This window comes from Saccopteryx bilineata, chromosome 4, assembly GCF_036850765.1.
Source record: "Saccopteryx bilineata isolate mSacBil1 chromosome 4, mSacBil1_pri_phased_curated, whole genome shotgun sequence".
NCBI lineage: Eukaryota > Metazoa > Chordata > Mammalia > Chiroptera > Emballonuridae > Saccopteryx > Saccopteryx bilineata.
In genome coordinates, this window is record NC_089493.1 from 238,028,313 (window position 1) to 238,047,293 (window position 18,981).

The following is an 18,981-nucleotide window of genomic DNA, read 5'->3' on the forward strand; positions in this document are numbered from 1 at the left end:
GAAACAATGTTGCAACAAACATCTTAATATCAAATTTTGTGCACATTGTAAAGTTGTAAAGTATTTTGGTAAAACAGATTTTTTATATAATCACAGAATATTCTAATTTGAGGTTTGAGAGACAATTTCAAGTTGACATGAAAAATTTTTGCCAATTTTGTCACATTAACAGTGTATGTTTTTGTGTTTTTTCAATATTGAGAGCACCTGATATTTTCACTTTCTCATACTTGTCAGTTTTAGTAGGTGAAAAAAACTTGCAGTTTATTTAATCTGCAGATATTTAATTGTGGGTTGGATTGCAAAGACTTCCATATGCTTATTGATTATTTGAATTATTTTCTTCAACTTCCAATTATGTACTTTGTTTATTTTCTTACTAGGTTGTCCTTTTCTCCTAAGAGCTTCCTGCTTTAAGAGGGCTTTTGCTTATAATTTGCATTGAAAATATTATTTTCACAGCTTGCCCTTTGGTTTTGACTTTATTTTTATCTTCTCTTTAAGTAATTGAAAATTTTAATAAACTTGGATTATTTATATATTTTTGTATATTTTAGGTTTCATGTATTGCTTTAAAAGGCTAAAGATAAAAATTTTACTGTGCCTCGATAATTGTGTGTTTTGTGGTAGAAATATTTCTATTCAGGACCAGATACATTTTATGCAACCATAAATTATCTGGCCTTTGAGTGCATATTAATTTTGTATATTTAATTCTCTTCAAGTCTGTATAGAAAATAACCCCTAAAGCATTATTACAATATATGCAAATAGCTTATTATTAATGTAACTTGTTATACAAGTGAGCCTCACTTTCTTTAATTTAAGGATAAGGGGATCTATCTTATAGGTTATTATGATGTAACATATGCCAATAATACTAGAAACCATTTACTCAATGCCTACTAAGCACCACTCATTATATATGTGTTATTTGTTTGATTCTCAAAACAGTGCTTTGAAGCAGGTATTACTATACCCAAATTGCAAATGAGAAAACAAGATAACTAATTTTCCCAGGATCTCAGATAAAACCAGAATGTAAACAGGATTTGAAACAAAACAAAACAAAACATGATCTTTTCACTATACAGTCTTCCTGGAAAATGACAGGAATTTATTTAATTTAGTCCTTTCTTTTTTCTCTATTTGCTGTTTCTCTTTCTCTAGTTGATAAATAAGACTCTTTGCAAAAGCACTGCATGAGAGTTTAATAAACACTTCCTGTGATTATTAAACTGTTCTGCTCTGCACCATCCAGTAAGATTACCCTTGAAAAGCAACTAATGCAACCGAGGAACTGAAACTTCATTTTAGTTTTATTTAAATTAAATTACCTGTGGCTACTGTTTTGGACATCACAACCTTAGATGCATGAATGTATGTGTGTGTGTAAATTGAAAGTAATTTATGTATGGGTTGATGAGGAATCTGTTCATTCTAGGTTGAAAACATTAGCAGAAGAACTCATGCAGACACAGCAAATGCTTTTAAACAAGGAAGAGGCTGTCCTGGAGCTAGAGAAAAGAATTGAGGACTCTTCTAAGACCTATGAAAAGAAGTCTGAGTGAGTAGAATGACACTAATTTGAAGGAAGAATTGCTGTAAATTTACAGAAATTCTTAGTTACATGTATTATGGATGTAAAATTTCTAGAAGCTGAAATTTCATTCTAAGTATAAAACCTAGATTCTTTCTAGGACTCTAGAAAAAATAATTATATTACTGCAGTGGTTCTCAAAGAGTGCGCCAGGGTGCACTGTTGTGCCCTAGACGATTTCCAGGTGCGTCCTATGGTATTCCAGAGAAATATGTGCCTGTTGGGGATCATAAAACCAACAGGGTTTTTGGAGTTTAGATTTTTGGGAGACAGAGGTGTGGGGAATTGGCTGTAAACTGACAGTCTGCCCAACCCCCCACCTCTCTTGCCTGATTAGGTTGCAAAAGGCTGTTAGGCTGTGGTGCTGGATTGTTTACACAACCGCCATGTTCCCCAGAAAGACTGGAGGCAAGTTTCTTCTATCCTTTGGTGTCAAGCTAAGATGAATGTATGGTGGGGGTTTTCTGCACTCAACACAATTAAAAGTAAAAAGAGAGGAATTCTTCAATGTATTGACGAGGAAATGAGTTTTCCTTTCAAATATATACCCAAACATTGGAAAAATGGCTAGGACACATCAGGCTCATGTTTCTCATAAACACAAGAATGAAAAAACTTAACACATTTGCACTGGGATCTGCTGAATTTACTAAATCTTCCTAAGAATGTATCTATATATATAAAAAGATAACATTTTTGTCATTTTTTAATTTTTTAACCCCTCTTTTTTATGAATTCTAAAAAGCATAACTCAAAAAATGTAACATTAAAATGTTTTTTAATGTCAGAATAAATTTAATTTTATTGTATTTATTTCATTTAATTACCATAAAAGCATGCTTGGACTTTATATATATATATTTTTTTAATATTTGACTTAATTATTATAACATGTTTCTCAGAAACTTGTATATAGGGCACCTACAATTATATGTAGGATTTTAAATGCGCCCCGACTTCAAAAAGTTTGAGAACCACTGAATTACTGTCATACATGTACTGATTATATGTCTTCCATTTTTACGTTTTAACTATTTTCCAAAAAATCCTGTTAAAAGCTGTCTTTACTTCCCCTCATGACAGTCCACCAAATTCACTGTGAATGCCTTGTTAAGAAGGTGGCAGGCCAGTATTGTATAGTAATTGGCTTCTACTGTGTTAAAAAGAAGCAAACAAACTTATTAGAAAATAGTACTCTGCTTCACTTACAAAAATTGCATTGAAAACATGTCCAGGTTATCTTGTCATTCAGTTATGTTGCATACCCATCACCCAAAGTCAGATTGTCCTCTGTCAACCTCTATCTAGTTTTCTTTGTGCCCCTCCCCCTCCCCTTTTCCCTCTCCCTCTTTCCCTCCCGTGCTCCTCCCCCCCCCCTAACCACCACACTCTTGTCCATGTCTCTTAGTCTCGTTTTTATGTCCCACCAATGTATGGAATCATGTACTTCTTGGTTTTTTCTGATTTACTTATTTCACTCCGTATAATGTTATCAAGATCCCACCATGTTGCTATAAATGATCCGATGTCATCATTTCTTATGGCTGAGTAGTATTCCATAGTGTATGTGTGCCACATCTTCTTTATCCATTCTTGTATTGAAGGGCTTTTTGGTTGTTTCCATGTCTTGGCCACTGTGAACAATGCTGCAATAAACATGGGGCTACTTGTGTCTTTACGTATCAATGTTTCTGAGTTTTGGGGGTATATACCCAGTAGAGGGATTGCTGGGTCATAAGGTAGTTCTATTTTCAGTTTTTTGAGGAACCACCATACTTTCTTCCATAATGGTTGTACTACTTTACATTCCCACCAACAGTGAATGAGGGTTCCTTTTTCTCCACAGCCTCTCCAACATTTGCTATTACCTGTCTTGTTGATAATAGCTAATTTAACAGGTGTGAGGTGGCATCTCATTGTAGTTTTGATTTGCATTTCTCTAATAACTAATGAAGATGAGCATCTCTTCATATATCTGTTGGCCATTTGTATTTCTTCCTGGGAGAAGTGTCTGTTCATGTCCTCTTCCCATTTTTTAATTGGATTGTTTGTTTGTTTGTTGTTGAGTTTTATGAGTTCTTTGTATATTTTGGATATTAGGGCCTTATCTGAGCTGTTGTTTGAAAATATCACTTCCCATTTAGTTGGCTTTCTGTTTATTTTGTTGTCAGTTTCTCTTGCTGAGCAAAAACTTTTTAGTGTGATGTAGTCCCATTCATTTATTTTTGCCTTCACTTCTCTTGCCTTTGGAGTCAAATTCATAAAATGCTCTTTAAAACTCAGGTCCATGAGTTTAGAACCTATGTCTTCTTCTATGTACTTTATTGTTTCAGGTCTTATATTTAAGTCTTTGATCCATTTTGATTTAATTTTCATACAAGGGGACAAGCTGTTGTCGAGTTTCATTCTTTTGCATGTGGCTTTCCAGTTTTCCCAGCACCATTTTTTTTTTTTCTTTTTCTTTTTCATTTTTTTGAAGCTGGAAACAGGGAGAGACAGTCAGACAGACTCCCGCATGCGCCCGACCGGGATCCACCCGGCACGCCCACCAGGGGCGACGCTCTGCCCACCAGGGGGCGATGCTCTGCCCATCCTGGGCGTCGCCATGCGACCAGAGCCACTCTAGTGCCTGAGGCAGAGGCCACAGAGCCATCCCCAGCGCCCGGGCCATCTTTGCTCCAATGGAGCCTTGGCTGCGGGAGGGGAAGAGAGAGACAGAGAGGGGAAGAGAGAGACAGAGAGGAAAGCACGGCGGAGGGGTGGAGAAGCAAATGGGCGCTTCTCCTGTGTGCCCTGGCCGGGAATCGAACCTGGGTCCTCCGCACGCTAGGCCGACGCTCTACCGCTGAGCCAACCGGCCAGGGCCCCAGCACCATTTGTTGAAGAGGCTTTCTTTTCTCCATTTTGTGTTGTTGGCCCCTTTATCAAAAATTATTTGACCATATATATGTGGTTTTATTTCTGGACTTTCTATTCTGTTCCATTGGTCTGAGTGTCTATTTTTCTGCCAATACCATGCTGTTTTGATTGTCGTGGCTCTATAATATAGTTTGAAGTCAGGTATTGTAATGCCCCCGGCTTCATTCTTTTTCCTTAGGATTGCTTTGTCTATCGGGGTTTTTTATAGTTCCATATAAATCTGATGATTTTTTGTTCCATTTCTTTAAAAAATGTCATTGGAATTTTGATGGGAATTGCATTAAATTTATAAATTTCTTTGGGTAATTTGGCCATTTTGATTATATTTATTCTTCCTATCCAAGAACAAGGAATATTTTTCCATCTCATTGTATCTTTTTCAATTTCCTTTAATAATGCTTTGTAGTTTTCATTATATAGGTCCTCCACATTCTTTGTTATGTTTATTCCTAGATATTTTATTTTTTTTGTTGCAATCGTGAAGGGGATTATTTTTTTGAGTTCGTTTTCTAATATTTCATTGTTGGCATATAGAAAGGCTACATGTTTTCTTTGAATATTTGTACCCTGATTTATTGATATCACTCCATTAACATTAATAAAAATTTATTTATTTAAAAAATAATAAATTTAAAAAAAAGAAAATTAAAAATAAAATTGCATTGAGATTGCTGTGCTTTTTTTTGTCACTGTTGTTTTTCTTGCTGATTTCTTCCCAAAACCTCTGACTTTACTTGTCTTGGTATACTCTTGCTTTTACTAATTCTATTAATTATGTTTTCTACTGTTTCAAGAAGTAAATTTTGATAAAATTTAAAATTTCTAATTGGACTTTAGACATTGTTTGCATCTCCAACAAAGATTACTGGTATGGTTTCTTTAATGTTACTTGACTGTGCAAATTTCTGTCATGCTCTCAAATGTTGTAATGTGTAGGATTTCTTTCTCTGATCTATACTCGCTCTGACTTCTACACAACTTTTCATATATTCTTCACTGCTCTCAAATCTCTGATTTCTTCAGCTTCCCCATAAGTGTTAGAAAGAACATCTTTCCTACATTACAGAAGGAATTAAAATCATCAGGTGGCAACTCCCTTATTTTCTAGGACTAGCTAGCTAAATCCACCACATTTGTCCCCATTCTTTGTCCTCGCTTTCACAGGGGAATTGTTCCTCATTCTAAGTCTGTTTCTTGTGCCTGTCTTTTATATGCTACCATTTCTTACCTTTCCAGAAAAATCTTCATTATTTTATATATTATGCTCACTTTTTCCTCTCATCTGGGTCCTGTATCACTTTTTAAATATGTATAAGTTTTGATCCTAAGAATAATCTTCACCTTCTGTCCACCCCAGATAACTCTTTCTACAGTTTCTATTTCCTCCTAACTGCTGTCTTTGCCTTCTGTTTTCTTAGCCAAACTTGTTCTAAGAGTGATTGTACACACTCATTTTCTCAACTCCCAGTTCTCAAAACACATATATCTGGTTTCTGCCCCATCACTATTGAAATAGATATCTGTAAGATCACCAATGATCTCTGCATGACTAAATTTAGCAATTTTTTTATTTGACTTTCTCTCAGTATCTAACTTTGTTGACTATATGCTCCTTTTTTTCACTTGGCTTTTGAAATCCAAGATGCTAGATCTTACTCCTCTCTTTCTGGCTACACCTTCTTTATAAACTTATTTTCTTCTACTCAGCCAATCTATTTTGGGGTTATGCAAGGCATGGCACTAGGCAGTCACTCTTCTCCCTGAGCTATCTCCCTAGATAATCTCCTAAAGATGACTCACATTTTATTACTCTCACTCAGATTTCAGCTCCGAACTCTCTGTCCATGTAATCATTGGTTACTTGACATGCCTTGGGGGTTTTAGAAATACCTTCAGTTTTCTGTGTCCAAGGCTGAATTTAAAATCTCAATATAACCCAACATAGTTCACTCTTAGTATTCCTCATTTCAGTGAATGACAAAACCATCAATTCTATTAACTCAATATTGGGAGCCTGCCTCTTTCACTTATACTATGGCTTTTATTACAGCTTGGTATTAAATATCATATTAGAGTCACTGAGTCTTCTAATGTGAGAATGTAAATTTGAGTTATTCTGGGCATTCTTTTAACCTGAAAATTTTCAGTATTGTATCACTAAAATTCAGTATAATTCCATTGATTTAAAAAGAATGTAAGAATGTAAATATGTAACTTATAGGATACTTTTAGTATTTGTGAGGAAATTTAGTTTTCTTTTATTGTTTTTATTATTTTCAAGTACTACAGCATATGAAGTTAATGTGTTAACAATAAAATTAATTCTAAGTCTACTTTTAGAGCTAAATAAAATTGGTTTAATTAAGTGCATTTAAGTATACTACTCACAAAAATTAGGGGATATTTTATTACTTCATATTCATTTTGAAATATCCCTTAATTTTTGTGAGCAGTGTATCTACATATATACACTGCTCATAAAAATTAGGGGATCAAGGAATGTGCAGATACTCCAGTACTTGCAGCCTTTTGTATAGTGTATTTTCATCAATGAAATAAAAATTGGTTTTGTATCTCATATGCATAATCGAACAACTTTCTTTTACTTTTGGTTTGCTTTTCTGATGTTCTTGTTTAATAAAAAAAAATCAAATGTTTCTGTTTTTATTGCTTCATATTCATTTTGAAATATCCCCTAATTTCTGTGAGCAGTATATATACACATCTACACAAAAATATGTTTAAGTAATATTAAGAAATTAAAACTCAAATATTTCCCTAGAATCTCTGAAGAATATTTGTTTAGCAAAATGCTTTAACATATTCAAAAAAAACTTCAGCCCTACTTATGTCTAAATTAATGAGATTTCACAATGACTATTTTGTTATATAAATATACTTAACATTTTATTTATTTATTTATTTATTTTTTGTGGCAGAGACAGAGAGAGTCAGAAAGAGGGACAGATAGGGACAGACAGACAGGAAGGGAGAGAGATGAGAAACATCAGTTCTTCGTTGCGGCTCCTTAGTTGTTCATTCATTTTTCACATGTTCCTTGACGGGGCAAGGGGGGATCGCTACAGCAGACCGAGTGACCCCTTGCTCGAGCCAGCGACCTTGGGCGTAAGCTGGTGAGCCTTCAAAACAGATGAGCCCGCGCTCAAGCTGGTGACCTCAGGATCTCGAACCTGGGTCCTCCACATCCCAGTCCGACACTCTATCTACTCTGCCACTACCTGGTCAGGCAATATACTTAACATTTTAAAGATTATTCCCTGAAGCTAACAATAAAACTTCCATGTTAATGAAGGACTGATAGAATGTGGGTTAAACAAGACTCATCCTCTGAACTGCTTGATATACTTTTCCCTTCTAACTTCTCCTAAGAACACTATTAAAACCATAAGATCAAGCAAATGCTGTCATCAAAAAAGACAGAAGCTTTGGAGTCAGGAACTCATGTGTTTTCTACCACTTTTATCTAAATCTAAAGGTAAAATACAAGCAATTATACAGAGAGCAAAGTAAAGATAACTTACAGTATAATGTGTAGAACAGAGTGAGAAAGGAATGCTATTTCCCATATATTCACTACCATTTAAACTGAAGTCCCTTCTCCTCTACTCTCCTTCTCACCTCCTGATAAATATAAATAGGTGGAGGAACAGGGTCATACTGATCATGTAGATAAAGAGAGTCAAAGTCAAAGATTTGAATCAAGAGAACATACCAAAAAGAAAAAAAACACCAAAAAAACAAAGAATCCCAGAACTTCTACATTAAAATAACAAGGAAGATTGCCTCTCCCAACAATATACAGTCAGACATTCTGGTGAGAAGGTCAGCTATCTTACTGTCTTTTTTTATATTCACTAAATTCTAACAAGAAATTAACAATTGTGTTAATTGCTGTGAAAAAGTAGTTTAGGTAGAAGAACAGGAATGTACCTACTTAAGATGGGCGGTCAGTGGTCTCCTAGGACAGGGGTCCCCAAACTTTTTGCACAGGGGGCCAGTTCACTGTCCCTCAGACCGTTGGAGGGCCAGACTATAAAAAAAAAAACTATGAACAAATCCCTATGCACACTGCACATATCTTATTTTAAAGTAAAAGTACAAAACAGGAACAAATAAATATTTAAAATATTAAAAAACAATATTTAAAATAAAGAACAAGTAAATTTAAATCAACAAACTGACCAGTATTTCAATGGCAACTATAGGCCTGCTTTTGGCTAATGAGATGGTCAATGTGCTCCTCTCACTGACCACCAATGAAAGAGGTGCTCCTTCCGGAAGTGCGGCGAGGGCCGGATAAATGGCCTCAGGGGGCCGCAGTTTGGGGACCCCTGTCCTAGGAAATGGCATCTCTACTGAGACCTGAAGGGCAGAGGAGCCTTCCTTGTGAAGCTCAGTCAGAGATAGGGGTAAGCAGCACATGCAAAGGTTCTGATCCCTTTTGGTTTAAATTTATTTATGACGTCTTATGCCTTTTATTTAACCATGTATTTACTATTATTTTTTTATTAAAATATAAATATAGCTTGTTTTTTCAATGGTGTTATAAACATATAAAATAATTATATAATATGTTGTATAGTGATTATAGCAGTACTTTTAAATAACTAATTATTGGCCCTGGTTGGGTGGCTCAGTGTGTGGATGTTCCAGGTTTGATTCCCAGTCAGGGCACACAAGAGAAGTAACCATGTGCTTCTCCATCCTTCTTCCCCCTTCTCTCTCTTTCTCTCTCTCTCTCTCTCTCTTTCTCTCTCTCTCACTACTCCTCCCGCAGTGATGGCTCAATTGGTTTAAGTGCATTGGCCCCGGGCACTAAGGGAGCCTCCACCTTAGGTGCTAGGAATGGCTCAGTTGTGAGCATGGCCCCAGATGGGCAGAGCATAGGCCCCAGACGGGGGTTGCCTGGTGGATCCCGGTTGGGGCGTATGCAGGAGGAGTCTGTATCTCTAGTTCCACTCCTCTCACTGGGAAAAAGAAGAAAAAACAACAACTAAACAAAAGCAAGATTTTAATGTATGTGTAATTGTCATTATACATAGAGCTGAATGGGATTAATTGGAAGAAACCAACATTGCTCATTGATTTATTATAAGACATGCTGATTAAAAAGCATTAAGATCAGAGCCATACAGTAGGGCATATAGTTCCCCTGCAAGTCTCATTGTTTTTAAAACTACTGAACTAAAATCCAGGAAATTTATATTTTAACCTAATTCTTGGTATTAGGATGGTAGGATGGTATCTCAGAATTTCTAAATGATTGCAATGTGGTACAATACAATAGATACTTAACTTCTGTTGTTGTTGTTTGTCTTTTGTATTTTTCTGAAGCTGGAAACGGGGAGAAACAGTCCGACAGACTCCCGCATGCGCCCGACCGGGATCCATCCGGCACTGCTGCCCACCAGGGGCGATGCTCTGCCCATCCGGGGCGTCGCTATGTTGCGACCAGAGCCATTCTAGCTCCTGAGGCAGAGGCCACAGAGCCATCCCCAGCGCCCGGGCCATCTTTGCTCCAATGGAGCCTTGGCTGCAGGAGGGGAACAGAGAGACAGAGAGGAAGGAGAGGGGGAGGGGTGGAGAAGCAGATGGGCGCTTCTCCTATGTGCCCTGGCCGGGAATCGAACCCGGGACTTCTACACGCCAGGCCGACTTTCTACCACTGAGCCAACCGGCCAGGGCTGATACTTAACTTCTGAAAGAGAATAAAAAAGGCCTAACCTAAAACAGATTATTTAGGAACCCAAAGGCATATGAGATGGTTAAAGCCTCACCTTACCAGAGGAAGCATGATGACAGCAACAATGATATATATTTTTAATTTAAGTTTTAATTTGAGATAATTGTAAATTGCCATGTACATGATAACTTAATACAGAGAGGTCTCATGTACCCTATATTTACCTTGCCCCAATGCTATAGCATTTTGAAAAAGTATAATTCAATATTATAATATTAAATTGCAGATAGTGACATTGATAGAGTCATGACTAGGAACACTTCCATCACTGCAAGAATTCTCTCATGTTGTACTATTGTAGCTACACTGCTTTTCATCTTCCATCCCATTACTCACCCCTAAAACCTTCCATCTAGTCTTCATTTCTACAATTTTGTCTTTTCAAGAATGATATATAAATGAAGCGTCACTGTATGTAACCTTTGAGATTAGCATTTTACATTCATCAGAATTTTCTGGATATTGATCCAGGTACTTTCATTGCCATAAACTCTGCGTAGTGTTCCAAGATGTGTGAGTCAGTGTCCTAGCGCTGTCAGAACAAAGTATCACAAACTGGGTGGGTTAAAACTAAATTTACTGTCTCATAGTTCTGGAGGCCAAAAGTCTGAAATAAAGTGTCAGTAGGCTGGTTTCTTGTGATGTCTTTAAGAAGAATCTGTTCCATGGCTCTCTCCTAGCTTCTGCTGTGAGCTGGCAATCCTAGGCACTCCTTGGTTCATAGAACCCTCACCCTAGACTCTGCCTCCATCTCCGTATGATGTTCTGCCTGTCTCTTCTCCATATTCAGATTTTCCTCTTCTTATAAGGACACAGTCATGTGAGTTAAGGGCCCATCCACTCCACTATGACCTCATTTTAACTAATAACATCTGCAACAACCTTGTTTCCAAATAAGGTCATAATTTGATGTTTTTGAGGTGAGAATTTGAACATATCTTTTTGGATGACACAGTTCAACCCATAACTATGGATATACCATACTTTGTCTAATCATTCGTCCTTTGAAGGATGTCTGGTTTGTTTCCAGTTTTTGGCTATTAAAAATAAAGATGCTGCAAACATTCATGTGAGGTCTTTTGCATGAACCAAAGTTTTAATTTCTCTGGGATAAATACCCAGGAGTGCAATTGCTAGTTGTATGGTAATTGCATATGTATTATAGTTTTGAATAGTGATTGTATCATTATACATTTCTGTTAGCAGTGTGTGAATGATCTGTATCTCATCCTGATTTTTTTTAAAAATTGAGCTATTCTAATTGGTGTGTAGTGACTGCTCATTTTATTTTAAATTAAGACTTCATGTTTTAGAGAAATTAAGTTCACAACAAAATTGAGTGGTTGTACAAAGACTTTCCATTTATTCCTGATCCACACACGTATAACCTCCCCCAATATCAACATCCTCCACCAGAGTGTTGTGTTTATTACAATTAACCCACAGTAACACATTATTATCACCCAAAGTTCATAGTTTACATTAGGTTTCCTGCTTGGTGGTGTTTATTTTGTGGGTTTGAACAAATGTGCAATGATATTTATCCATCATTATGGTATAATACAGAATATTTTTTTTATTTTTATTTATTTTTTATTTTTTTTACAGAGACAGAGAAAGAGTCAGAGTGAGGGATAGACAGGGACAGACAGACAGGAACGGAGAGATGAGAAGCATCAATCATTAGTTTTTCGTTGCGCATTGCAACACCTTAGTTGTTCATTGATTGCTTTCTCATATGTGCCTTGACTATGGGCCTTCTTCAGCAGACCGAGTAACCCCTTGCTTGAGCCAGCAACCTTGGGTTCAAGCTGGTGAATTTTTGCTCAAACCTGGGTCTTCCGCATCCCAGTTCGACGCTCTATCCACTGTGCCACCACCTGGTCAGGCAATACAGAATATTTTTTGCTAAAAATCCTCTATCCTCCATGTATTTATTCCTCCCTCATCCCCAACTGCTGGAAACCACTGATCTTTTTATTGTTTACATAGTTTGACTGTTCCAGAATGTCACATAGTTAGAATCATATATTAGTAGCTTTTTCAGATAGGCTTCTTTCACTTAGTAATAATATGCATTTCAGGTTCCAACATGTCTATTCATGGCTTGGTAGCTCATTTCCTTTGAGTCCTGAACAAAATTCCCTTGTCTGCATATAATAGTTTATTTATCTGTTTACTTACCAGAGCATATCTTGGTTGCTTCCAAGTTTTGGCAATTATGAACAAAGCTGCTGAAAACATCTGTGTGTGGGCTTTGTGCAGACATAAGTTTTCAGGTCCTTTGAGTAAATACCAAGGAGTATGATTGCTGGATCCTATGGTAGTAGTGTGTTTAATTTTATAAGAAGCTACTAAGCCAGGGTTCGGGAAACTTTTTTGGCTGAGGGAGCCATGAACGCCACATATTTTAAAATGTAATTCTTTGAGAGCCATACAACTACCCGTGTACGTTAGGCATTATCCAAAAAAAATTTGGTGTTGTCCCGGAGAACAGCTGTGATTGGCTCCAGCCACCCGCAACCATGAACATGACCGGTAGGAAATGAATGGATTGTAATACATGAGAATGTTTTATATTTTTAACATTGTAATGTTTTTTTGTTAAAGATTTGTCTGCGAGCCAGATGCAGCCATCAAAAGAGCCACATCTGGCTCATGAGCCATAGGTTCCTGACCCCTGTGCTAAGCTGTCTTCCAAAGTGGCTGTGCCCTTTTGTATTCCTACCGGCAATGAATGAGTGTTCCTGTTGCTCCACATCATCACCAGCATTTGGTGTTGTCTTTGTTATGGAGTTTGGTCATTCTCCTAAGTCTATGATGGTGAACCTTTTTATAAAACCGCCCACTTTTGCAGTCCTGGTCAACCTGGTTCCTCCTGCCCACTAGTGGGCGTTCCAGCTTTCATGGTGGGCCAATCGCAGCACTGTTTGGTTGCTCCACTACCCGCCCACCATGAAAGCTGAAACGCCCACTAGTGGGTGGGAGGAACCAGGTTGACCAGCACTGCAAAAGTGGGTGGTTTTTATAAAAAGGTCCACTATCACGGTCCTAAGTGTTCAGTGGTGTCTTACTGTTGCTTTGATTTGCATTTCTCTGATGACATATGATGTGCAGCATTTTTTCATGTGCTTATTTGCCATCTGTATATCTTCTTTGTTTAGGTCTTTGGCCCATTTTTTAAATCGGATTGTTCTATTGTTGACATTTAAGAGTTCTTTGTATATTTTAGATAATAATCCTTTATCAGATGTATCTTTTGCAAATATTTTTCCTCCCATTCTCATTCTCTTGACATTCTTTCACATAGCAGTTTTTAATTTTAATGAAGTCTAGATTATTAATTTTTTTTTCATGGATTGTACCTTTAGTGTTGTATCTAAAAAGTCATCACCATACTCAAGATTATCTAAATTCTCTCCTGTCTTATCCTCTAGGCATTTTATCATTTTATATTTAGGTCTGTGATCCATATGAATTAATTTTTGTAAATTTTGTAAGGTTTGTGCCTAGATAATTTTTTATATTTTTTGCATATGATGTCCAATTGTTCCAGCACCATTTGTTGAAAATATATTTTTTCTTTTTGGCTTTGATAATTTTGAAAGATTTTATTTATATCCAGGGTAAATAAAAATGATATGGTAGTAATATACAGAGATTATAAACACCATGAGAAGTTGTTTAAAAATAGAGCTCTTTCTCTAAACTATATAATATATATATGAATTAAAAGCTTTTTAACAAAAATTTTGAACATTTTATAATGGCTTAACTTTTTTCTTTATTTGTTTAGTATTTAATGTTACGACTACCATATTTTTTGCTCCATAAAATGCACCTGACCATAAGACACACCTAGGATTCTAAAGAGGAAAATAAGAAAAAAAATATTCTGAACCAAATGATGTGTTAAAATATTTAACAAAATACTGTATTTTTCGTTCTGTAAGACACACGGGCATTTTCCCCTCCACCTTTTTGGGAGGAAAAGTGCGTATTATGGAGCAAAAAGTACAATGATTTATTCACATTCTTTATTTAACTCACTTTTTTTTTTCTGGCTGTATAATGATTCTGACTCTGCAATTGTTTTTTCTCTTAAATCTATAGTTTTAGTTGTTATTGACCACTGCTCAACCATAACAACCCTTTCAGTTCAGTAATTTAAAATGAACCGAAAATGGGTATGGTCCTGATTAGGGTTTGTACTAGCTTTCTCTTGCTGCTGTAACAATTTACTACAGACTTGGTGGCTCAATACAGCACTAACTCATTCTTTCATTCTTCTGGAAAACAGAAGTCAGAAATGGGTCTTACAGGCCTTAAACCAAGCTGTTTATTTTCTCTAATGGCTCTTGGGAAGAATCTCCTTTGTTTTTCCAGCTTCTAGAGATTGTCCTCATTCCGTAGTTCTAGGCTCCTCACCACATTGCCTTTTCTCCTTTTTTTTTATTGTCCCATTGCCTTTTCTAACATTAGTCCTCTTGCTTCTCTTTTATCAGATGATTATAATTATAGTAATAAGGATCACCTGGAAAATTCAGGGTATTCTCCTGTCTCAACATCTTCAACTTAGTCATGTCTGAAAAGTTCCCTTGTCATGTAAGGCAGACATGTAAGGCAGCATACTCACAGGTTCTGGGGATAAGGATTCTGTCCTCTTCAGGGCGCCAGTATTCCGGCAGCCTTCCACACAGTTGAATATACAAGAAAATAAATATTTTTTACTCCCATAAATAGATTTTAAAATTTTTATTAGGGTATTCAGTTAATTTTCTTTTGAAATTATTGTACCTTATACCTTATTTGTCATTTCATTCTTCAAATTACTTTTTTTTTTTTTTGCATTTTTTCCATTAGTCTTTATGAAATTTGTTTGCAAAAGACTACTACTGGTAACTGTAATTATTTTAGAATGTTATTATTTTCAAGTACACTTTCCTATTGATTTTGTCTACATTTGTGAAATCATTCACCTTTTTTTGGACTGATCTTGCAGATGTACATGAAAATACATTTTTACCATCTTACCTTGTACATTTTAAATTGTTCCTTATATTGTCATTGTTGTGAGTCTTGTGGAAGGTAGGAGATGCAAAGAAGGAACTCTCAGGAAGCTAGGTTGAGACAGATGTAATCTTTTCTAGGACCTGGTCCTTAGGAATTTATGCTCACAACAGTGATTGTTTTAAAAGATAATCTTTTTCTGAAGATACTCATTGAGAAATTTTTAAAAAATTATAACCAGTTTATTATAAAAAGGAGTTACCCAGCAAAGGATAAGCAACCCAGCATGAATGTGTCAGAAAATTTGTGTGGATTTAGAACACAGGTCACAATTGTTGAATAATGGATAATGGTGATATAAATAATAATTGCCATTTTCTGACATCTTATTTTATGGTAGGTACTTTGCTAATGATTTTTAAACATTGTCTTATAGGATTCTCAGAACAACCCTGTCAATAGATATTATTATTATCACTACTTTTTTCAATGAGAAAACTGAAGATGAGAAAAGCAAGGGGATTAAATGATAAAGTTGAGTCTGTTTTCATTCAGTGTACTTACATTCTTTCTACTATGCCAGGACAGTGTTACTTGGGAAATGTTCACGAGCTCTGCCAGTGTTGTATGTCCTTCTCCATTATTTCTGTTATCAGCTCCACTCTTTAGAGCGATTTGTCTTTGAACATTGCTAGGTCTTCCTTACAAATATTCTTAGTCATTAATTATTTCCAATATTTCACTCAATTTTTCTATATTTTTGTTGGGGTACACCTCTGAAACTCATTGCAATATAATTGAGAAGTTCCAGCTTTCTTTATAGCATCCACTGAGGTTGCATCGTACTCAGTTTGATTGGAATGGAGTTTCAAAATATCTATCAGCATCATATTCATAAATAAGTCTCTCTGAATGTGGGTTCCTTCTGTCTACAATTACTTCCTCAGTTTGTGTTGATCCTTTTACATTCCAATTTAAGAAGATGACATTCTGACCTTATTTTCCAAATGTGCAGTTTTCGCTATTGATAATCTATTGTGGCACAATTCTTTAAAATATTGGTGTACTGCTTAGGACAGTGTTTCCAAGGGTGTTCCCCCCTACCAAGTACCTCTTTGTGTGTGTGTGTGTGTGTGTGTGTGTGTGTGTGTGTGTGTGTGTGGTTTAAATGTGAATGAGTTAGTTTGTAATTTCCAATAGGAGCAGTCTCCAAGCAGTAAAATATGAGAATAAAGCATCATGTGGCCTATGTGATTCTTTAAAGGAGGGATTGGGAAGTCTATTGTCTTTATAGTAATGACATGGGAAAATTTTGGGAGTTTATGCTCATTTCTTTAATCACAGCTCAGCCCTCAGTCTTAGAACAGCTTTTCCCAACTCTAAACACACCCCTCACAATATACAAACAACTGGGTCCCAGGCTGTCATTTTGATTGGATATATTTTACTCTAGGCACGGATTTGACTGTAGCTATATTCCATTTGAGATATGAAATAAATTTAAGATTCTGCTTCAGTCGTGTTAATTCATTTTAGGCCCTATGCTTCTGAATTTAAGTATCTATACTCTTTGAAGTAGATGGTTTAGCTGTAAAATAAAATGGATGCCATAGATCATAATATGTTTGAAAGTATCTTGAATTTGGTTTTTGCTTCTAAAATTATCTTTCATTTTGTTAATGCTAGCATTTAATATAACTACTATAATGACGCAAAATCTGTTTCGCTTCTTAATTCTTCTGATTCTGTAGGAATCATAAAGATGGAAACAGAAGCATATATATAGGTTTCTTTAAGTCTGTATTTCTTAAAGAAGTCAAAGTAATTACTATTTAATGTGTTCTTTTTTAGTATTGTGCTTCTGCTAAGCCAGAAACAGACACTTGAGGAGCTGAAACAGTCAGTGCAGCAGCTGAGGTGCACTGAGGCCAAGTTTACGGCACAGAAAGAGTTACTAGAACAAAAAGTGCAAGAAAATGATGGAAAAGAGCCACCTCCAGTAATAAATTATGAAGAAGATGCACGATCAGTTACATCTATGGTAAGCCAAAGAGTAATCCAACAAGAAATCTGAAAGAGTAATGTATAGGTACTAACTAAACACAAAGTTGATTCTGGTTTACTATAAAAAATTACTACTCTTGCTAATATGCAGGCTTTATTAAACTTGTTTGTAAATGCAAAATAGATTTATCAGTCACCTTCAGGTCACCTGGAGAGCACTGTCAGGAACCACCTGTAGAGTCGGAGGGAAAAGCACTTCTCTTGCCTTCAAAACTGAAAACAAACACTGCAATTCTTTTGTTTTTATTCCTTGGAGACAACAGGAAGGTATGGTGTTATTCCTAAAATAGAAATAAGAAATAAGGAAAAGCTATTTATTATTCTTTTTTTCGTAAGAACAGTAGGGTCTTGTTTATTTGAGATGTGTTTATTATTTCCACAATGGAAAACATTTTTTTCTTCCAAATATCTTTACATTACAATAAACACATTTAAACTCACAAATTAGAAATTAAACTTATTTTGTATAGTTTTATTATTGTTTAAGAATGCTTAGTACAGGCCCTGGCCAGTTGGCTCAGTAGTAGAGTATCGGCCTGGCGTGTGGAAGTCCTGGATATGATTCCCAATCAGGGCACACAGGAGAAGCAACCATCTGATTCTCCACCCCTCCCCCTACTCCCCCCCCCCCATCTCTCTTTCTTTTCTGCAGCCATGGCTCATTCAAGCAATTGTCCCTGGGTGCTGAGGATGGAACAATGGCCTCACCTCAGGTGCTAAAATAGCTCAGTTGCTGAACAACAGAGCAATGGCCCCAGATGGGCAGAGCATCACACCCTAGTGGGCTTGCTGGGCCAATCCTGGTCGAGGTGCATGCAGGTATCTGTCTCTCTGCCACCCTACCTCTCACTTAATTAAAAAAAAAGAATGCTTAGTACAAATGCTTTCCTTCTCTCCCTTTATTCCTTCATTCTTAAATTTCTTTCATCTTACGTTGGTGGTTCTCACCAAGGGACAGTTTTACCTCCCCTCCCCCAACCAGGAGACATTTGGCACTGTTTCTAGACTGTGTGATATTTATTTTTTATTGAATTTAATTTTCATAGTTAATAATTGGACAGAGTCCAGTGATGCTGCTAAACATCAAACAATGTACAGGACAGCCCCTCCCTTCACACTCCCAACAATAAATTAACCCAAAATGTCAATAGTACCAAGGTTGAAAAAGCCTGAGCTTATATCCTTGCCTTTTTTTTGTAGATAGCTGGATGCAGTCCATATAAAGAACCATCATAGATAATGATGCTATAGTTAATATTTTAGTTATTTTTAGTTTATTTGGTTCTGAGTAGTATAGTTGAGCGAGCACTGGAGTGTTAAATAGGTTTAAATGTCTCATAAAAAAAATCTGCATTTGTGAATATGATAAATGTGGAAATGAAAATAAATATTTAAAATACTGTGGTTATTGCTATTTTTGTTAACTAAGCCGTACTAATCTCCACATTATATGGTGATATGAATTAAAATTCTTTGCTCTCCTTTACTGTCCTGTCAGATAAAAAGGACCCTACAGATTCCCTTTCTTACTTTATGGTTCTTGATAACTATCTGACATATGCATTCTTTTCAGAGAAGCTTCTGAAGTTTTTTCTTTTACTTGGTTTTTGAAAACCTTAGCTAG

The 18,981-nt window shown here is 36.1% G+C and overlaps 1 protein-coding gene across 5 annotated transcripts in view; it reads left to right on the forward strand.

Moving 5' to 3' along the window:
• FER (FER tyrosine kinase) overlaps window positions 1-18,981 on the forward strand; it is a 503,761-nt gene that overhangs the window by 158,783 nt on the left and 325,997 nt on the right. For all 5 annotated transcript variants that reach the window (XM_066273970.1, XM_066273969.1, XM_066273971.1 and 2 more), the window contains 2 exons: window positions 1,445-1,567; window positions 17,145-17,334. In XM_066273970.1, the coding sequence (XP_066130067.1) occupies window positions 1,445-1,567; window positions 17,145-17,334 (313 nt within the window). The remainder of the gene's footprint in view (window positions 1-1,444; window positions 1,568-17,144; window positions 17,335-18,981) is intronic.